The sequence below is a fragment of the Takifugu flavidus genome, chromosome 2, assembly GCF_003711565.1.
Source record: "Takifugu flavidus isolate HTHZ2018 chromosome 2, ASM371156v2, whole genome shotgun sequence".
NCBI lineage: Eukaryota > Metazoa > Chordata > Actinopteri > Tetraodontiformes > Tetraodontidae > Takifugu > Takifugu flavidus.
Window position 1 is genome coordinate 468388 of NC_079521.1, and position 21301 is coordinate 489688.

Genomic DNA, 21301 nt, shown 5'->3' on the forward strand with positions numbered 1-21301 from the left:
GAGACGGAGGTGAACACTTCCTGGTTGGCTTAAAGTAAACACGCTACAGCCAATTAGAGGCGGAGACGGAGGTGAACACTTCCTGGTTAGTTTAAGTAAACACGCTACAGCCAATCAGAGGCGGAGACGGAGGTGAACACTTCCTGGTTGGCTTAAAATAAACACGCTACAGCCAATCAGAAGCGGAGACGGAGGTGAACACTTCCTGGTTGGCCAAAAGTAAACACGCTACAGCCAATCAGAGGCGGAGACGGAGGTGAACACTTCCTGGTTGGCTTAAAGTAAACACGCTACAGCCAATTAGAGGCGGAGACGGAGGTGAACACTTCCTGGTTAGTTTAAGTAAACACGCTACAGCCAATCAGAGGCGGAGACGGAGGTGAACACTTCCTGGTTGGCTTAAAATAAACACGCTACAGCCAATCAGAAGCGGAGACGGAGGGGAACACTTCCTGGTTGGCCAAAAGTAAACACGCTGCAGCCAATCAGAGGCGGAAACGGAGGTGAACACTTCCTGGTTGGCTTAAAGTAAACACGCTACAGCCAATCAGAGGTGGAGACGGAGGTGAACACTTCCTGGTTGGCTTACATTAAACACGCTACAGCCAATTAGAGGCGGAGACGGAGGTGAACACTTCCTGGTTAGTTTAAGTAAACACGCTACAGCCAATCAGAGACGGAGACGGCGGTGAACACTTCCTGGTTGGCTTAAAGTAAACACGCTACAGCAGCCAATCAGAGGCGGAGACGGAGGTGAACACTTCCTGGTTGGCTTACATTAAACGCTACACTACAGCCAATCAGAGGCGGAGACGGAGGTGAACACTTCCTGGTTGGCCAAATGTAAACACGCTGCAGCCAATCAGAGGCGGAGACGGAGGTGAACACTTCCTGGTTAGTTTACGTAAACACGCTACAGCCAATCAGAGGCGGAGATGGAGGTGAACACTTCCTGGTTGGCCAAAAGTAAACACGCTGCAGCCAATCAGAGGCGGAGACGGAGGGGAACACTTCCTGGTTGGCTTAAAGTAAACACGCTACAGCCAATTAGAGGCGGAGACGGAGGTGAACACTTCCTGGTTAGTTTAAGTAAACACACTACAGCCAATCAGAGGCGGAGACGGAGGTGAACACTTCCTGGTTGGCTTAAAGTAAACACGCTACAGCCAATCAGAGACGGAGACGGAGGTGAACACTTCCTGGTTGGCCAAAAGTAAACACTACTACAGCCAATCAGAGGCGGAAACGGAGGTGAACACTTCCTGGTTGGCTTAAAGTAAACACGCTACAGCCAATCAGAGGCGGAGACGGAGGTGAACACTTCCTGGTTGGCTAAAGTAAACACGCTACAGCCAATCAGAGGCGGAGACGGAGGGGAACACTTCCTGGTTGGCCAAAAGTAAACACGCTGCAGCCAATCAGAGGCGGAAACGGAGGTGAACACTTCCTGGTTGGCTTAAAGTAAACACGCTACAGCCAATCAGAGGCGGAGACGGAGGTGAACACTTCCTGGTTGGCTTACATTAAACACCTACACAGCCAATCAGAGGCGGAGACGGAGGTGAACACTTCCTGGTTAGTTTAAGTAAACACGCTACAGCCAATCAGAGGCGGAGACGGAGGTGAACACTTCCTGGTTGGCTTAAAGTAAACACGCTACAGCCATTAGAGGCGGAGACGGAGGTGAACACTTCCTTTAGTTTAAGTAAACACGCTACAGCCAATCAGAGGCGGAGATGGAGGTGAACACTTCCTGGTTGGCCAAAAGTAAAACCGCTGCAGCCAATCAGAGGCGGAGACGGAGGGGAACACTTCCTGGTTGGCTTAAACACGCTACAGCCAATCAGAGGCGGAGACGGAGGTGAACACTTCCTGGTTGGCCAAATGTAAACACGCTGCAGCCAATCAGAGGCGGAGACGGAGGTGAACACTTCCTGGTTAGTTTACGTAAACACGCTACAGCCAATCAGAGGCGGAGATGGAGGTGAACACTTCCTGGTTGGCCAAAAGTAAACACGCTGCAGCCAATCAGAGGCGGAGACGGAGGGGAACACTTCCTGGTTGGCTTAAAGTAAACACGCTACAGCCAATTAGAGGCGGAGACGGAGGTGAACACTTCCTGGTTAGTTTAAGTAAACACACTACAGCCAATCAGAGGCGGAGACGGAGGTGAACACTTCCTGGTTGGCTTAAAGTAAACACGCTACAGCCAATCAGAGACGGAGACGGAGGTGAACACTTCCTGGTTGGCCAAAAGTAAACACGCTACAGCCAATCAGAGGCGGAAACGGAGGTGAACACTTCCTGGTTGGCTTAAAGTAAACACGCTACAGCCAATCAGAGGCGGAGACGGAGGTGAACACTTCCTGGTTGGCTTAAAATAAATACGCTACAGCCAATCAGAGGCGGAGACGGAGGGGAACACTTCCTGGTTGGCCAAAAGTAAACACGCTGCAGCCAATCAGAGGCGGAAACGGAGTTGAACACTTCCTGGTTGGCTTAAAGTAAACACTCTACAGCCAATCAGAGGCGGAGACGGAGGTGAACACTTCCTGGTTGGCTTACATTAAACACGCTACAGCCAATCAGAGGCGGAGACGGAGGTGAACACTTCCTGGTTGGCCAAAAGTAAACACGCTGCAGCCAATCAGAGACGGAGACGGAGGTGAACACTTCCTGGTTGGCTTACATTAAACACGCTACAGCCAATCAGAGGCGGAGACGGAGGTGAACACTTCCTGGTTAGTTTAAGTAGACACGCTACAGCCAATCAGAGGCGGAGACGGAGGTGAACACTTCCTGGTTGGCCAAAATTAAACACGCTGCAGCCAATCAGAGGCGGATACGGAGGGGAACACTTCCTGGTTGGCCAAACGTAAACACGCTACAGCCAATCAGAGGCAGACGGAGGTGAACACTTCCTGGTTGGCTTAAGTAAACACTCTAACAGCCAATTAGAGGCGGAGACGGAGGTGAACACTTCCTGGTATTTAAGTAACACGCTACAACCACAAACAATCCAAAGAGGCGAGACGGAGGTGAACACTTCCTGGTTGGCCAAAAAAGTAAACACGCTACAAGCCAATCAGAGGCGGAAACGGAGGTGAACACTTCCTTGTTGGCTTAAAGTAAACACGCTGCAAGCCAATCAGGGCGGAGACGGAGGGGAACACTCCTGGTTGGCTTAAAAAAAAAAACGCTACAGCCAATTAGAGGCGGAGACGGAGGTGAACACTTCCTGGTTAGTTTAAGTAAACATGCTACAGCCAATCAGAGACGGAGACGGAGGGGAACACTTCCTGGTTGGCCAAAAGTAAACACGCTACAGGACAGCCAATCAGAGGCGGAAACGGAGGTGAACACTTCCTGGTTGGCTTAAAGTAAACACGCTACAGCCAATCAGAGGCGGAGACGGAGGTGAACACTCCTGGTTGGCCAAATGTAAACACGCTGCAGCCAATCAGAGGCGGAAACGGAGGTTGAACACTTCCTGGTTGGCTTAAAGTAAACACGCTACAGCCAATCAGAGGCGGAGACGGAGGTGAACACTTCCTGTTGGCTTACATTAAACCGCTACAGCCAATCAGAGGCGGAAACGGAGGTGAACACTTCCTGGTTGGCTTAAAGTAAACACGCTACAGCCAATCAGAGGCGGAAACGGAGGTGAACACTTCCTGGTTGGCTTAAAGTAAAACGCTACAGCCAATCAGAGGCGGAAACGGGGTGAACACTTCCTGGTTGGCTTAAAGTAAACAGTTTCAATTGCGTTTTGTCGTATTTATGCAGTTTAAAAAATATTAAACAGAAGTCCGAATTCTTCTGTCATAATGACCAAAACATCCGCAGAACTGGTGCTTGTTTGTTTTTAACAGTGATCTAGATTAATAGGCACATCTTAGACTTTGATAGTTTTAACAATAAGGCTGGAAACAGCAGTTGTAGTGAACTTTATATTATGTTTATTATAGAATGTTACTGAATGACTTATCTACTACACACCCAGAATTATTACCCTACACATTTATATGCAAGTCTTTCTTTATTGCAAATGTAAATATATGAAACACTTTGAAATGATTTGGCCTTTTGTGTAAATGCACATTACACATTATGTATTAGAAACTAGCAACTTTGTGGATTTTCACACTGTAGATAAATTTACTTAAGAAAGGGATAAAAACAAGGAGGATATTTGTATTTACAGCTGAAATTTATTGAATACAAAACCACTGATATAGTTCAATTATAAAAAGTAAAACATGACAATAACATAAATAGTTCAGAATACTGATCAATAAAAATATCTTGGTCCCCTTCCAGCATCAGAGGTGAAGATCATGTGGTAACACTTTGTAAGTGAAGAGAGGAAAAGGAATAATTTTCTATTGCTTGGACAGCTCAGGCCACACATGAGGACTCAGAATAACAATAACTGTGATTGCTATTAGAAGTAGAATAAATATGAGTAATAGAAGCGTGTCTGTTGTACGTTTAAATCATCGATCCAGGACAGACGCAGCACTAAGCAGGAATAAAATATTGTAAAGCACAACATAACTTGTCAATTGGAAGATTATGCTTGCAGAGAGGGTCTGAAACCACTTGCAGCTAAAATTTAAATGACACTTGTTCCCCAATTCTAAGTATGTCGTTAAAGTTTCTCAAAATCGACTCATGGTGGATGCCAATTTTCCATCATTGCGAGCCGAGTGAAGTGCTAACAGGACACTGAGGTAACGCAGAGTTAAGATGCGGGCAGGATGCACGGCAGCGCACAGGAAGCAGTGCTGATGTTGGGTTTAATGAGCAAAACAGCAAAGGTAGGAATTCAGACAGGTCGGCCGAGGCGGAGAGTCCTCAGCTTTTGTACATCAGAGGAAAGAAATGAAGTCAATAGAAATTCAGTCAGATCTGTTAAACATGAGAGCACTGTCACTCCTGACTAACATGGGATGTTGAGCTACAGAACATCAGAATAGTGGAGGTTATTCTGCTGCCCCTTCCATTCTCAGTGTGGACTTGGACCAGTCTGACAGGACCAGGAACCACCGTCAACACTGCTCCCTACTGCCAGCTGATCAAATCCATTTACAATTGTCTTTTTCGGCAGGAAAGTGGTGGACGTCTTTAAATAAGTGGGAAATGTGCTGTTTGGTGGTTGTCAGTGATACGTTTGTTAAGTTCTGGGACAGAGGCTCCCGCCTTCTGGAGATGAGGTAATGGCACCACCAGACTTCAGCCTATGGATATTTACTGCATCAAAGCAGAGCTGGAACTTTGAACAGGAGTCACCTTCTTCATCAACCTCTTCCTCTTTCTGTACGTCCGTGTGTGTGTGTGTGTGTGGTGTGTGTGGTGTGTGTGTGTGTGTGTTGTGTGTGTGTGTGTTATGGGATCTGGAGCTGCAGCTCTTCATCCTCTTCATCACCATCACTGGTTGGCTCATCTGGATTTTCAGGACCAAATCGAGCAGATCGCATCTTCCCGAACAAGCTAGGATTCTGCTGCTGCCGCCGCAGTCTGGACACAGGGGGACACGGGGGGGGGGACACAGGGGGACAGGGGGGAGGGGAGACACAGGGGACACGAGGGGTGGGGAGACACAGGGGGACACAAGGGGACACGAGGGGAGACGAGGGGTGGGGAGACACAGGGGGACACGAGGGGAGACACAGGGGGACACGAGGGGAGAGGAGACACAGGGGGACAGGAGGGGGACACAGGGGGACACCAGGGGAAGGGGAGACACGGGGACACAAGGGGACACGAGGGGAGACACAGGGGGACACGAGGGGTGGGGAGAGACACAGGGGGACACAAGGGGACACGAGGGGAGACACAGGGGGACACGAGGGGAGGGGAGGGGAGACACAGGGGGACACAAGGGGACACGAGGGGAGACACAGGGGGACACGAGGGGTGGGGAGACACAGGGGGACACAAGGGGTGGGGAGACACAGGGGGACACGAGGGGAGACACAGGGGGACACGAGGGGAGGGGAGACACAGGGGGACACGAGGGGAGGGGAGACACGAGGGGAGGGGAGACACAGGGGGACACGAGGGGAGGGGAGACACAGGGGGACACGAGGGGAGGGGAGACACAGGGAGACACGAGGGGAGGGGAGACACAGGGGGACACAAGGGGACACGAGGGGAGACAGGGGGACACGAGGGGTGGGGAGACACAGGGGGACACAAGGGGACACGAGGGGAGACACAGGGGGACACGAGGGGAGGGGAGACACAGGGGGACACGAGGGGAGGGGAGACACGAGGGGAGGGGAGACACAGGGGGACACACACAAGGGGACACGAGGGGAGACACAGGGGGACACGAGGGGTGGGGAGACACAGGGGGACACAAGGGGACACGAGGGGAGGGGAGACACAGGGGGACACGAGGGGAGGGGAGACACGAGGGGAGGGGAGACACAGGGGGACACGAGGGGAGACACAGGGGGACACGAGGGGAGAGGAGACACAGGGGGACAGGAGGGGAGACACAGGGGGACACGAGGGGAGGGGAGACACAGGGGGACAGGAGGGGAGAGGAGACACAGGGGGACACGAGGGGAGGGGAGACACGAGGGGAGGGGAGACACAGGGGGACACGAGGGGAGGGGAGACACAGGGGGACAGGAGGGGAGAGGAGACACAGGGGGACAGGAGGGGAGGGGAGACACGAGGGAGGGGGGAGACACAGGGGGACACGAGGGGAGGGGAGACACAGGGGGACAGGAGGCCGACTCACAATAAAGCCATGATGTTGGTCACCAACAAACCCTTTGATTATCATTCAAATGTGAAGTCAGTGGCTGGTTGGGATGTTTAAAAATCAACGACTGTCGTATGAAAAGTGTTTTTCTGCTCTGGCTCAGAGTAGCAGGGAAAAATGGCCCAACCGCCCCAGAGCCCTGACGTGGCAGTTGCCATGGGCAGACAGTTGCCACGGGCAGACGGTCGCCACGGGCAGACGGTCGCCACGGGCAGACGGTCGCCACGGGGGCAGACGGTCGCCACGGGCAGATGGTTGCCACGGGCAGATGGTTGCCATGGGCAGACGGTTGCTAGGGGCAGACGGTCGCCATGGGCAGACGGTCGCCATGGGCAAATGGTTGCTAGGGGCAGACAGTCACCATGGGCAGACGGTCGCCATGGGCAGATGGGTGCCATGGGCAGATGGTACTAGGGGCAGACGGGCGCCATGGGCAGACGGTTGCTAGGGGCAGACGGTCACCATGGGCAGACGGTCGCCATGGGCAGACGGTCGCCATGGGCAGACGGTTGCTAGGGGCAGACAGTCGCCATGTGCAGACAGTTGCCATGGGCAGATGGTTACTAGGGGCAGATGGGCGCCAGGGGCAGACGGTCGCCACGGGCAGACGGTCGCCACGGGCAGACGGTCGCCACGGGCAGATGGTTGCCATGGGCAGATGGTTGCCATGGGCAGACGGTTGCTAGGGGCAGACGGTCGCCATGGGCAGACGGTCGCCATGGGCAAATGGTTGCTAGGGGCAGACAGTCACCATGGGCAGACGGTCGCCATGGGCAGATGGGTGCCATGGGCAGACGGTTGCTAGGGGCAGACGGTCACCATGGGCAGACGGTCGCCATGGGCAGACGGTCGCCATGGGCAGACGGTTGCTAGGGGCAGACAGTCGCCATGTGCAGACAGTCGCCATGGGCAGATGGTTACTAGGGGCAGATGGGCGCCAGGGGCAGACGGTCGCCATGGGCAGATGGTTGCCATGGGCAGATGGTTGCCATGGGCAGACGGTCACCATGGGCAGACGGTTGCCATGGGCACTCATCTACAGGAGTAATGGACCTTATTCTTGTTACCAAGTTGTGGCCGGTCTCACGCAGAGACTCGATGTTATGGGTAGGATTGGTTCAGGTTAGGGTTAGTTGTGATGGTACGGTACTCACAAACATAGTATCACCCGTGTGTGTGTGTGTGTGTGTGTTCCTCACCTTGACTGCAAGTGTTCCAGTTGTACCTGCAGGTTCTCCGTTTGTTCCACCTGTTCGTCCAGAGACCTCTGCAGCTTCCTGCTCTGGTTATGAGACTCATCGAGCTGGAGGCGCACACACACACACACACACACACACACACACACACACACACACACACACGCACATGCACAAACACAAACACACACACACACACCACACACACACACACACACACACACACACACACACACACACACACACACACGCACATGCACAAACACAAACACACACACACACACACACACACACACACACACACAGAGCAGAATTATACAGAGGAGAATGTCCAGTCCTCCACAGTCCAGACACAGAACTAACAGGACTAGTTCTACTGTTTCTACATGGGTGGTTTGTGAGTTCTCTGCTCCCACCTCATCTTCAGCCTGGCCCAACTCCTTCTTTAGTTCCTCCACTCTCAGTCGGAGCTTCTTGACCTCGGCCTCGTGGCTCTCCACCCTGCGGTTGGCGTGAGCCAGCTCCGTGGTCTTCTCCTGGAACTGCTTCTTGAGTTTAGAGTGAACGTGGCGGAGGTCAGCCAGCTCCTGGAAGGACAGCGCAGAAGTTAGCTGGTGTTGGCGAGGACATCTTCACCCTGCATCACCAACAGGTCAGCTATGAATCCTGTCAACCTTCCTGAGGCCTTTAGGAATAAGCTCATGCTCGTTTGTGGAAGAGCGGCGTTCATTTATGAGCACAAAACTCTGGAGCTGACATTCAGGGGTGAGTGAACGACTGAGCCTGTCTCCTCAACGCCGGCCCACCTTGTTCCTCTCAAACAGTTCCCCCTGGATGGCCTTCAGGTCGCTGTCGAGCGCCGAGGTTGCCTGCCGCCGTTTCTTGGCCAGCTGCTCTTCCATATCTTCAGCGTGTGCCCTCAGCTTCTTGTTGTCCCTCTCCAGAGCCAGTTTCTCCGTTTCTAAGCGCTCCCTGCGCCCCCATTCGGCAGCGTTCTCCACCTGCAACCTCTCCATCTGACACAGACAGACACAGCAGCCATGAGAACAAGGGAGGGAACCTCCTGGACATTCAGACCACGTGGCTCTGGAAGACTGATCGAAGGACCAACGTGTCCTGACCTCAGCTCGCAGTTCAGCCAGTTTCTTGTCCATGCTGGTTCGGGCTCCCAGTTCATCCTCCAAGTCTTCAGAGATGCGGCCCAGTTCATCCTGGTGGATTTCTTTGAGCAGGTTCAGCTACACAGAGGAGGCCAGACAGACAATAATAATAAGATGAGGTGTTTCATGACGTTAGTCTTCAAACACACCCAGTTAAAGGGAACACTGAATCCTTTGATGTCTCTGTTGTGGTTCATCTTCACCTCCCTCAGGTTATTGATAATCTCTATCCAACAACCTCAACAGGACCCTGGAACTACTAACAAGCCCCGTCTGTAGTGGTGGGGCAGAGCTGCCCATCACTGAGGAGCACCTCAGTCCCAGCAGAAGGTCTCTGTCCTGGTCTGTGTTGGCGTCATCCACAGCATCTCCGCTGGGATCAGCTCTGACTCGGCTCCTCCAAAAGACACACGCTGCTTTTCTGAAGCCCTTCTGGTTTGGATCAAGGAAAACAGGCCAGGCAGCCCCAGGTCCTGACCTTTCCTCCACCAAACTGCTTCTCAACCAGCTTCCAGCTGTGTTCACACCTGACTGCACTCGGCTCCACCGAGGCCACCAACTGGAGTGTGTCCACTTTCATAGTTGTTCTCACAAAAAGCCCTAAAAGAGCAGAGTTGGCTGGTTCTTGATTGAACCTTTATTTGACCAGCTGGTCACTTGAGGTTACATCTCTTTTGTGAGGGGCTGGGTTAGAGGGTTAGGGTTAGAGGGTTAGGGGGTTAGGGTTAGAGGGTTAGGGTTAGAGGGTTAGAGGGCTAGAGGGTTAGGTTAGAGGGTTAGAGGGTTAGGGTTAGAGGGTTAGGGTAGAGGGTTAGAGGGTTAGGGTTAGAGGGTTAGGGGGTTAGGGTTAGAGGGTTAGAGGGTTAGAGGGTTAGGGTTAGAGGGTTAGGGTTAGAGGGTTAGAGGTTAGGGTTAGAGGGTTAGAGGGTTAGGGTTAGAGGGTTAGAGGGTTAGGGTTAGAGGGTTAGGGGGTTAGGTTAGAGGGTTAGGGTTAGGGGGTTAGGGTTAGAGGGTTAGAGGATTAGGGTTAGAGGGTTAGGGTTAGAGGGTTAGAGGGTTAGGGTTAGAGGGCTAGAGGGTTAGGGTTAGAGGTTAGGGTTAGAGGGTTAGAGGGTTAGGGTTAGAGGGTTAGGGTTAGGGTTAGAGGGTAAGGGTTAGAGGGTTAGGGGTTAGGGTTAGGGTTAGAGGGCTAGGGTTAGAGGGTTAGAGGGTTAGGGTTAGGGGGTTACGGTTAGAGGGTTAGAGGGTTAGGGTTAGAGGGTTAGGGTTAGGGGGTTAGGGTTAGAGGGTTAGGGTTAGAGGGTTAGGGGGTTAGGGTTAGAGGGTTAGAGGGTTAGAGGGTTAGGGTTAGAGGGTTAGGGTTAGAGGGTTAGAGGGTTAGGGTTAGAGGGTTAGAGGGTTAGGGTTAGAGGGTTAGAGGGTTAGGGTTAGAGGGTTAGGGGGTTAGGGTTAGAGGGTTAGGGTTAGGGGGTTAGGGTTAGAGGGTTAGAGGATTAGGGTTAGAGGGTAGGGTTAGAGGGTTAGAGGGTTAGGGTTAGAGGGCTAGAGGGTTAGGGTTAGAGGGTTAGGGTTAGAGGGTTAGAGGGTTAGGGTTAGAGGGTTAGGGTTAGGGTTAGAGGGTTAGGGTTAGAGGTTAGAGGGTTAGGGTTAGGGTTAGGGGTTAGGGTTAGAGGGTTAGAGGGTTAGGGTTAGAGGGTTAGGTTAGAGGGTTAGAGGGTTAGGGTTAGAGGGTTAGGGTTAGGGGGTTAGGGTTAGAGGGTTAGGTTAGAGGGTTAGGGGGTTAGGGTTAGAGGGTTAGAGGGTTAGAGGGTTAGGGTTAGAGGGTTAGGGTTAGAGGGTTAGGGTTAGAGGGTTAGGGTTAGGGTTAGGGTTAGGGTTAGAGGGTTAGGGTTAGAGGGTTAGAGGGTTAGGGTTAGAGGGTTAGAGGGTTAGGGTTAGAGGGTTAGAGGGTTAGAGGGTTAGGGTTAGAGGGTTAGGGTTAGAGGGTTAGAGGGTTAGGGTTAGAGGGTTAGAGGGTTAGGGTTAGAGGGTAGAGGGTTAGGGTTAGAGGGTTAGGGGGTTAGGGTTAGAGGGTTAGGGTTAGGGGGTTAGGGTTAGAGGGTTAGAGGATTAGGGTTAGAGGGTTAGGGTTAGAGGGTTAGAGGGTTAGGGTTAGAGGGCTAGAGGGTTAGGGTTAGAGGGTTAGGTTAGAGGGTTAGAGGGTTAGGGTTAGAGGGTTAGGGTTAGGGTTAGAGGGTAAGGGTTAGAGGGTTAGGGGGTTAGGGTTAGGGTTAGGGGGTTAGGGTTAGAGGGTTAGAGGGTTAGGGTTAGAGGGTTAGGGTTAGAGGGTTAGAGGTTAGGGTTAGAGGGTTAGGGTTAGGGGTTAGGGTTAGAGGGTTAGGGTTAGAGGGTTAGGGGGTTAGGGTTAGAGGGTTAGAGGGTTAGAGGGTTAGGGTTAGAGGGTTAGGGTTAGGGGGTTACGGTTAGAGGGTTAGGGGTTAGGGTTAGAGGGTTAGGGTTAGAGGGTTAGGGTTAGAGGGTTAGAGGGTTAGGGTTAGAGGGTTAGGGGGTTAGGGTTAGGGTTAAGGGGTTAGGGTTAGAGGGTTAGGGTTAGAGGGTTATGGGGTTAGGGTTAGGGGGTTATGGGGTTAGAGGGTTAGAGGATTAGAGGGTTATGGGGTTAGGGTTAGAGGGTGAACTGGTGCCCCACAATCATGATGGACGTTATTCCCAGCAGCAGATGTCTCTTTTGGAGTCTTGATTTTGTCAATATCCTTGAACCCAAAGAATCTGCTTCCAGCTCCGAAACGTCTCTGAGCTTCTTCTGCTGAGCAGTGTCCCGTGTGATCATAAGCATTAGCATTGAGCCATTCTGGATGCTAACAACGTGTCGTACGCTTGAGCGACCTCCTGTGGTGCTTTGATGCTGCTGTGAATCATTTTATCAGACTAACTCTAAACATTTGTTGGGAAGTTTCGATTTAAATGTGGCGTGTTTTGTCTTCAAAGCCTCATGATTACGGACCGTCACCGAGACGTCTCGCCGAGTCTGTGCTCACACATTTGGAGAGCGTTTGGGTTCTAGACGCACGCCAGTTCCTGAGACATGACCTCACTCACCTGTTTGAGGACTTCCTGCTTGTTTTTGCTCAGCTCCTCATATTTCAGCTTCCACTGGCTGCGTTCTGCCTCCAGCCTCTCGATGCACTTGTTCAGTGCGAGTTTGTCTCTGGGGGGGGGTAAAGACACACGGAGGTTTTAGCGTGCGGTAGCCTTGATTAGCCTCGCTGGCGTGGGGCTCCTCTTACTCTCGCTCCTTCAGCAGGACCTTCTGTGACTCGTCTAGGCGAAGCTGTAGCGCATTAACTTTGCCCGAGTCCTCCTCCTCTGTGCTGATACCCTCCCACAGCTGCCGGCTGCGTTCCTGCCGGCTTGTCCCAGACAGTGTGCGTAATGCAGCAGGGTTAACAGAAGCGATAATGCTACGACTGTCCCAGTCCTTCAGCTCACCTTCTGGGCTTCTGGAGCTAGGACCTGACTCCATGGTCACCAAGTCCTGTCAGACACACAAGCGTGTTCATATGAGAGGAAGCCAGGACCGGGACCACGCCAGATACCTGCAGGACACTCTCGAAGAGACCACGCGGCTCCTTTAAGAACTCAACTTGTTCCTTCCTGCATTCATTATCGTCAATAATCACTGCAGGGAAGGATGAGCGTGAAGGTGATCAGTCTTATTGTTATCTTGATTATTCATCTTTGCGAGCACCTCAGAGTCGCAGCTACCACTGCACGCCGTGTTCAGCCCCGTCAGCGCTAGCTTTACGTTAGCCTTAGCATTACAGCAACGGTCGAAACACGGTGAAAACTCACTTTTTCTTGACTCAATCTTTGTCCATCTAAGGCCACGTCTCTCACTGGTTCTGCCTCTGGAGACCCTGGTGGATCATCCCCAGCTGGGCCCAGTTTCTGGTCAGCATGGACTGGAGAGGAGGGGGGAGGGTAGGAGGGAAGGATAGAGGGAGAGGAAGCAGAAACGCCCCCGGGGCGTCCAACGAATGAAGCTGCAGGAGAAGTGCGCTCGCTGCGGTGCGACCCCTGCCGGAAACTCTCGTTCTCCACGGCGAGCTCTTGGCGCTCCCGCCGAACGTTGCTCAATTCTTTGGTTAGAGTATCGAGCCGCTGCCTCAGCTGGCGAACCTCATCTCGAGCACGGTTCCGCTCGGCCCGAACCTTCAAGACACAAGCGGAGTTCATTTTTAGTATGACCTCCAGGGACATCACGTGGCCTCCGTGGATGTCTTGTGACCTCCAGGGACATCACGTGACCTCCACAGTCATGTGACCTTCGTGGATGTCATGTGACAGCCCACATTTGTTTGTTCGCAGAACTCCAAAAGTCCTAAAGAGATTTAGCGAGATTTCCAGGTAATGACCTTCCAAAGATCAAAGCCTCGATTATAAAGCATGTATACACAGTGTGTTATTACAACAAAGATAACGAGTGCCTGAAGGCAATAAAGTCCTTGAGAAGCTGGTGCATAAATGCTAACGTCAAGGATGCTAATGAAATAAGGAGGAGTGCACGCTGACCTTGCTCCACTTCTCTCTCCAGTTTGCAGTGCAGTCGGACCACCACCTCATGGTCTTCTCCATCTGGGCTGCCCGAGCTCGAGCCTCCTCCAGCTCCCGGAGCCTCAGTTCCTCCCTACTCTCCCAGTCTGGCCCAGTGCTGTCTCCCATGGCCCCCAGGGAACATAGACCGATGCCTCCAAGCCCAGGGGACAGTAGCAATGGTGGGCTGGAGCTGGTCGTGTCTCCTGTGGGGCTCGGCGTGTGGGACAGGCTGTCGGGGGAGCGGACCCCCCGGTCGGACCCCAAGCCCAGGCTGCACAACAGGCTACCGCCGGCACCCTTGCCATCAGACAGGTGGGGGCTAGGTGTGTGGTTCATGATGGTGGGATGAAGGGGAGCTTGGCTCATTCAAGAGAGCATCGTGGTCTCCAAAGATCAATCCACCTAGAGACAATTAGGAAGAACATCAACACAGGCAAACTAAAGCTGCAAGCTAGAGCCCCCCCCCCCCCCACCCACACACACACACCTCTATAGCTGATATTAGGATTCTGGGATATGTGATTCTTCTTCACAGGAGGTCCAGCTTTTAAAAACTGGATCTCTTCCTGAGCCAGAATGGGGACAGTAGCTAGATCTGGATCCAGCTCAGAATAATCATCTCTCTATCTCAGAGTCACAATTCCCCCTCAGCACTGCCTCAAAGCCTCTGGAACTGTTCCAGTGTTCAAAAGTGCTGAGAGAAAACCAGCTCATGTTCAGCTGGAGATGAAGAGACATCAAAGACCAAGCAGAGGTGTTGAAGGTCCACACCTGCAGACGGACCTAGCTAGGTTATCATACTGCATCAGCTGAGTGTCAAGAACAGAAATCATGAACAACCACCTCCTACTGTCAGAGCACATGCAGTAATAAGGAGGTTATAGCTGGCCAAGCCTTCGTTAATGGTGTAATAAACACAAGAGCTTCGTCATGAATAATGAAGCATCATTATGCTGCTAATACGCGTTAGTACGCAGGAAGTTAATGATTAAAAGATGTTCCCTAATCTAAATCTAAAAATAGAATTAAGAAAACGCCTCTTCAGCATCGACAATATCGTACGGTACTGCATCAGTGTCCACCGGGCCGACCCGCCCCTGTGCCCCCACCCAACGCCTGGGGACATTGGTGGACTGTGGAGGGAATAGTTCCAGGAGCTACTCTGGGAGGTGGACTCGGCCATCACCCAAGCTAAGGTCACTGAGCCTGTCAGCAAGCTCCTTGGTGGCCAGGCATCGGGGGTGAGGAGGTCTGCCCTGAGTGCCTCTGGTCTCTGGGTGTCAGGCTGTCTCGGTTGACACGCCTCCCCAGCATTGCAAGGCAGTTGGGGTTCTGGTTCTGTTCAGGCACAGAATTTCTTAGCAAAGCCAGGGGCTGGAGCGGGGTCCAGTTTACACCTCTGTTTTTTGCAGATGACGTCCTGCTGGCTTCATCAAGCCTTCAGCACCTCCAGAACCTTCAGCACCTTCAGCACCTCTAGAGCCTTCAGCACCTCCAGAGCCTTCAGCACCTCCAGAGCCTTCAGCACCTCCAGAGCCTTCAGCACCTCTAGAGCCTTCAGCACCTCCAGAGCCTTCAGCACCTCCAGAGCCTTCAGCACCTCAAGAGCCTTCAGCACCTCCAGAGCCTTCAGCACCTCTAGAGCCTCCAGCACCTCCAGAACCTTCAGCACCTCCAGAGCCTTCAGCACCTCCAGAGCCTTCAGCACCTCTAGAGCCTTCAGCACCTCCAGAGCCTTCAGCACCTCAAGAGCCTTCAGCACCTCCAGAGCCTTCAGCAAGCACCTCTAGAGCCTTCAGCACCTCCAGAACCTTCAGCACCTCCAGAGCCTTCAGCACTTCTAGAGCCTTCAGCACCTCCAGAGCTTCAGCACCTCCAGAACCTTCAGCACCTCCAGAGCCTTCAGCACCTCCAGAGCCTTCCGCACGTCCAGAACCTTCAGAATGCATTGGGGCAGATTTCATCTGACTGAAGTGGCTGGGATAAGAACCAGCACCTCTAAGTCCATGGAAGGGTGTGGACACCGGAAAAGGGTGGCTTTCCCTCTCCAGGTTGGTGGAGAGGTCCTGCCTCAAGAGGAGGCGCTCAAGTATCTTGGGGTCTTGTCATGAGTGAGGGAAGGCTGGAGCCAGGTGATGTGGTGTACCGGACCATTGTGGTGAAGAAGAGCGGAGTCATGAGGCAAAGCTCCGACCAGACTGAGCTTCCATTCTCACCAATGGTCGTGAACTTTGGGGAGGGATCACAAGGACAAGATGGCAGATGCGGGCGGCCGATAGGAGCTTTGTCTCAGGGAGGTTGTCCCTTAGAGCTGTGGGGAGGGGGCACTGGCGAGGAGCTGGGCATAGAGCCGCTGCTCCTCCGCTACGGGAGCAGTCAGCTGAGGTGGTTCATCCACCCGATCAGGGATTTGATGGGAGGTGTTCCGGCCTGGGAGCACCTCTGAATACTCCCAGAGGAGCTGGAGGAGATGTCTGGGTGAGGGAGGTCTGGGCCTCACTGCTGAGGCTGCTGGCTCCAGATAAAGTCGCTGAGGTTGAGATGAGACCAGGTACCTGCAGCAGCTCCTGTCAAGGGAGCATCGACAAGACGGAGGCTAAACAGCGTCACCATACCTGGACATTTGTCCTGGACAACACTGACCACAGAAGGCTGGTTAGTAGGTTCTAGTAGCTCCTGGAGCTAAATACCACAACATTATTAGTTTGGGATTTTTGGAGCACAGCAAATAAAGGTGCATTTTGCATTGCACAGCATAAAAGCCTCCTAGCTTAGAAAGCTAGCTCATGTTTAGATTTATAAATGTACTGATACCTCTAAAGGTAAAGGGGGGTGGGGGGTCATCAGTGTAGCAGGAACAGAGGTTCCAATGTCTAAAACATGCAATCCTCACCATTAAAGTGAAATGAAAGAATTTTCAAACTTCCACTTGGAATCTTTATGTTTAATTCGAAAAAAGACATTTTTAATCCTAAGGTCGTCCAACGGATGAAGCTTCTGGGAGACCAAGCAGCTGCTTCTCTGGAACGACGGCGCTAAACTCAGATGGTGGCAGCCACAGGAACAAGTCTTACGTGCTGGTTTATGGCTGATTCCCACCAGCAGCTGGATGTGATTATGGGATTCACTGATACAACATCAGTGCTTAACAAGAGAAAACAACCGTCAGTCTTGAGCGAGCTAGCTCGGACCGGCCGGGGATGAAGGCCGAGCGTTGCTGTGGGGACCGGCTCTACGGGCTTCAGGTCTCTGTTAGGACCGGCTCTACGTGCTTCAGGTCTCTGTTAGGACCGACTCTACGGGCTTCAGGTCTCTGTTTGGACCGGCTCTACGGGCTTCAGGTCTCCGCCGACGTCAAGTGGACCAGGGAGGTGATTATGGGGGACTATGTGGACCGACAGACCAAATGACACCCTGTGTTGTTTTGGGACGTTAGCAACTAAGCTAAAAATGTACACTGCAATCTGCTGCATGCCACGATTTAAGCTGTGTGAAAGGTACAGAGGTGCTACTTAGAGACAGAAACGGGTGAAGCTGGGTTAGGGTTAGGGTTAACCCACCAGCTGGTAAATGGGACGGTTACTAGTATCAAGCACAACTGAGCAGGCAACTCTCGGAAGAGAAATTCAACTCTACAGAAAAGGGCCGTGGTAATTAAAGAACACAGCGTTCTGTTCTCCAGGGGAATTCTGGGTACCATGGAACCAAGTATCCATATTTAATGGCACCTTCCTGCAAAAGTTACTGCTCAGGAGGCCTCAGGGCAGGAAGGGGTGCAGCTAATGCTAATGGCACGCTACAGATGCAGAGCGAGGCTCGTACATTAGCCAAACGTGTGGACGTGAACATGTGACAGCAGCTGCCTTTGGCCCCGGTTCCAGGCCTGATCCGCATGCTGCTGATTCTTTTCCAGAATAAAAGCCTTCCGTCCTGCCGTCTTTCCCAGATGTTCCTCTTGGAAGCATCTCTGCCCAATCTTCTTCTCTTCTATTTTGGAACATCAGCTCCTTTCAATGAGCCCCATTTTCTCCACCTGATGAAGACCTTCACCGTTTCGTAGCCGATACATCAAAGGATGAGAACACGGAAGCTTCAGGAGCTCTCTGCTTCCTAATGAGATGCTCGAGCAGCAGGAGGTCACCTGGAGATGATCAGAGTTACTTAGAATGATGGTGGTAAGAGTTTGCACACTTATATTTGGCAGTCCTTCCCCCTCTGAGATGATTCCTCTTGGACGGTTGATGGTTGGTGGCACACATACATTGATGTGACCACCAGCATATTGTTTGGCTCTTTCCCTGTCAAGAACTGTGTTGTGTTCCCCACATCTGCCACCTTCTGTTCTTTACATCTGGAATGCAGATGGAGCAGAAGTGGATGGTGTTGTATGTTTCATGGGAGCGTGGTGTCTCATACACAAGTCCACCTCCATGCGGGAAATGCAAAACCTCATGAACAAACCGAGATGGTGACAGATGTGGACATTCCAATATGTCATTTTCCATTTCTTTAAATACACTGAGAATCGTGAGGGAGCAGGAAAAATGGAAACGAGCGCAGAACCTGTCAAAGTTTTCAGTACACAGTAAGCTAGGACCCCCCCCCCCCCCCCCCCATGACCCCACCTTAGCTGACGTGCACACCATTATAATGGGGTTAGGGTTAGGGTTAGGACGTATGGCAACTGTTAACACTCTAACACACAAGAACTTCAGCTGTAAAGGGCAAAAATTAAACAACCCAAGCCCACACCAGAGGGAAGGGCAGGGCGAGCCGAGGAAGCAGAGCCAAGGCGGCCTCGAGGAGCAGAGTAAACAGTGTGGGGGATTGGAATGTGCGGAAGGTACGCCGTCAATCACGCAGCGTTCCCACCAGCCAACACAATAACGTGGCTGCAGGGCGATCGGGAGGAGGCGGGAGTCGTCCACACCGACAGGCTGGGAAAAAACAACAGGAAGCCCAGATCCCACACAGGAAGTGTGTTCAGCAGAAGGTCAGCAGCCCCGCTGATCCGTCCAGCAACAGGCCGCACGGGCTCCCCACCCAGCTCTGTCCTGATGAAATGGCCTCTCCCACCACAACGGGACCTGGAGGGTCTGAATGTGGACAGTCTGACCCACATCAGCCCATACTGCTGAACCGGGTCCGGACCACCAGGCCAGAGCCAACAGAGCTGAAGCAGCCGCGCAGATGTGGAGCAATACATGTTGAAACTTCTTTCCCCAAGGAAACTGGACTCCCAGGTGGAAGCAGTTTCTCATCTGGAGAACAGGGGGTTGTTGGTGCAAGGGTCCGGTACAGCAGCTCCCGACACATTTCATTCCAATTAATCACCGCTAATCGTTAAGCACGTGCTAAAGGGTTCCAAGACTTTGGTCAATGCTAGGTTTGCCTTTGTCTTTTGTTTATACGTTTACAAAAGAGTCTAAATTTGTCTGTCTATGGGTTGGATGAGAGAAGACATGAGGGGTTTTGGTTTTTGGCTGAATGGGGGGGGGGGGCACACGTGTCTGATCTTTAGGTGAGTGGGTGGATAACTGAGGTGAGGATGGTGGTGCACAGGTGTGAGTGTGTGTAGAGAAGAACAGGAATGTTCCTCAACTGTTGGTTAGGCTTGATAACGAATAAAGACTGAACAGGACAGGAGCTGGTCTGGAGCGCTGATCCAGATCTGGTGGGTCTGAATGGAGGCCTAATAAATCTCTCCTGGGCTCCACGGCAACAGTCTGGGATCTACCCCAGTAAATCAGCCTCACTTTTGGTTCCAAATCCTCCTCTACAAGCATCAGCACAAAGAAGAACGTGACTGATCTGCAGCTCCAACCTTTAGTTTCAATAAGACAAAGTCAAGCTCCACACGATGCCGATCAGCCATGACCAGCATCTCTGTCAAACACCTTCTTCGAGGGTCTTTTCTCGTAGCTGTGGCTCCATTCGTGGACGCCTGTTGTGGTGCATTAGTTCCAAAAGAAGTGGTTCTGCTCTGGTTCTAGACAGATTCTGCTCCAGGCAGGATATCACGCCAAAGGCACTTTATTCCCCTCACTGAGGAGCTTTAGGAAGGACTGAGACCAGTGTGAGAAGTCCATAGCTGAGAGCAACAAAGCACCAGGAGATCCACCAACCCCAGCAGAAGATCCGCCAACCCCAGCAGAAGATCCACCAACCCCAGCAGAACCTACCGTGAACAAGCCCCCGGGACGCCGCTCACTCTCCGTCCGGCCCGATCCACTTTTAGTCCGTTAACAAGTCCCGATCGGCCTTTTTCTTCTCAAATCTCACTCGATATTTTCGCGCAGCTTCTTTTTTCTCCCATAAAAACCCTCCTCCCACCCAGCGGGGAAAGGGGCGGGGCTTGTGGGTCGTTCCAGTCTTCTGACCAATCATCTGTCGCTTCGATGACAGCGAGCCGCGCGCAGCCAATCACAGCCCGAGTGCAACAAAAAGGCGAAGACTCATTGGTCAGCGCGATACAGACACCCAAGTTAAAACTACTCCACCTTCGTGCACGCGCCCGTGCAATATGACCCGCGATATCAGCTTTCACTTCACTCGTGGTCATAGCAGCACTTCAAGCTTGGAGCAGACCGCCCCAGCGAGGCCGCTGGCGGGTCCAGCCGTGCTGGATTCAAGAGGTTTGGGTAGTCTGATCAGGTGCCTGTTGGAGACAGACATCAGCATCTCCAGGGTAGGAGCAGGAAGTGATCTCCTGGCAGACCTGCGCTGCCCCTGGACCTGATGGAAGTCAGTGCTCCAGCACCAACAGAGAACAGGGTGGTGGTCTCTCCTCTCTCCTCAGAGTCGGGAAAGGTGATTCCCAGATGGAAAGCAGGATTTACTGCTGTCCTGTCATGAGAGATGCCTCTGATGCTTTCTCAGCTTCAGATGTGACAGTGGCAGAGTCCAGGTCCACGTCTGTCCTGATGCTCCGACTCCAGCCTCAGTCCTCCCCAACATCTAAATGGACATTCGCCCCCCACATCGTCCCCCACTTGCTTTTGACTCAACTTTCTGATTCCTTGAATACAGCACAGGCTTGAAATGTTTCAGTTTCTGTGTGAATAAATTATATAATAACAATTTATAGTTTTTATGGAATAAGAAAAATTAATTGACTCATAAAATTCACATGTTGGAGCTCTTTATGTAGACCTAACTGTAGGAGTTTTATTTTTCATTTGAAATTTCCTGATATTATCATTTATTCTTGAATTGTTAACATACCCTATACTATTTGTATCCAAGAACGTCATTAATACGTGCCAAACCAAACAGATCAAAGAGTCAAATTCCTTTTTAAAGCTCAGGAACCATCTGATGAGCACATCAATAAAGGCTCCTTTCCATCACCCAGACAGTTACCACAGCAGCCTGTATAATGTCTCTATACTGCCTCTATAATTCCTCTATAATGCCTCTCTAATGTCTCTCTAATGTCTCTCTAATTCCTCTATACTGCCTCTATAATGCCTCTATAATGCCTCTATAATGTCTCTATGATGTCTCTATAATTCCTCTATAATGTCTCTATATTTCCTCTATAATGTCTCTATAATGCCTCTATAATTCTT

General features: G+C 52.0%; 1 protein-coding gene across 1 annotated transcript; it reads right to left on the reverse strand.

Annotated features, from left to right (window-relative positions):
• Window positions 1-4191: 4191 nt before the first annotated feature.
• ccdc102a (coiled-coil domain containing 102A) lies at window positions 4192-20071 on the reverse strand. The gene is made up of 10 exons (XM_057025118.1): window positions 19913-20071; window positions 13707-14132; window positions 12987-13346; window positions 12422-12669; window positions 12234-12342; window positions 9096-9212; window positions 8781-8990; window positions 8391-8561; window positions 7978-8081; window positions 4192-5520 (listed from the first exon to the last, which is right to left on the reverse strand). The coding sequence occupies exons 2-10, from the start codon at window positions 14094-14096 to the stop codon at window positions 5388-5390; spliced, it is 1842 nt and encodes a 613-aa protein (XP_056881098.1). The 5' UTR covers window positions 14097-14132; window positions 19913-20071; the 3' UTR covers window positions 4192-5387.
• Between the last annotated feature and the right edge of the window lie 1230 nt (window positions 20072-21301).

Coding starts and splice junctions, on each gene's coding strand:
- ccdc102a (XM_057025118.1), bottom strand. CDS start 14,096: ATGAGCCAAGCTCCCCTTCATCCCACCATCATGAACCACACACCTAGC. Junction 8,991..9,095: donor TGGCTGAACTGCGAGCTGAG/GTCAGGACACGT, acceptor TGTCTGTGTCAG/ATGGAGAGGTTGCAGGTGGA. Junction 5,521..7,977: donor CTGGAACACTTGCAGTCAAG/GTGAGGAACACA, acceptor CCCTGTGTCCAG/ACTGCGGCGGCAGCAGCAGA.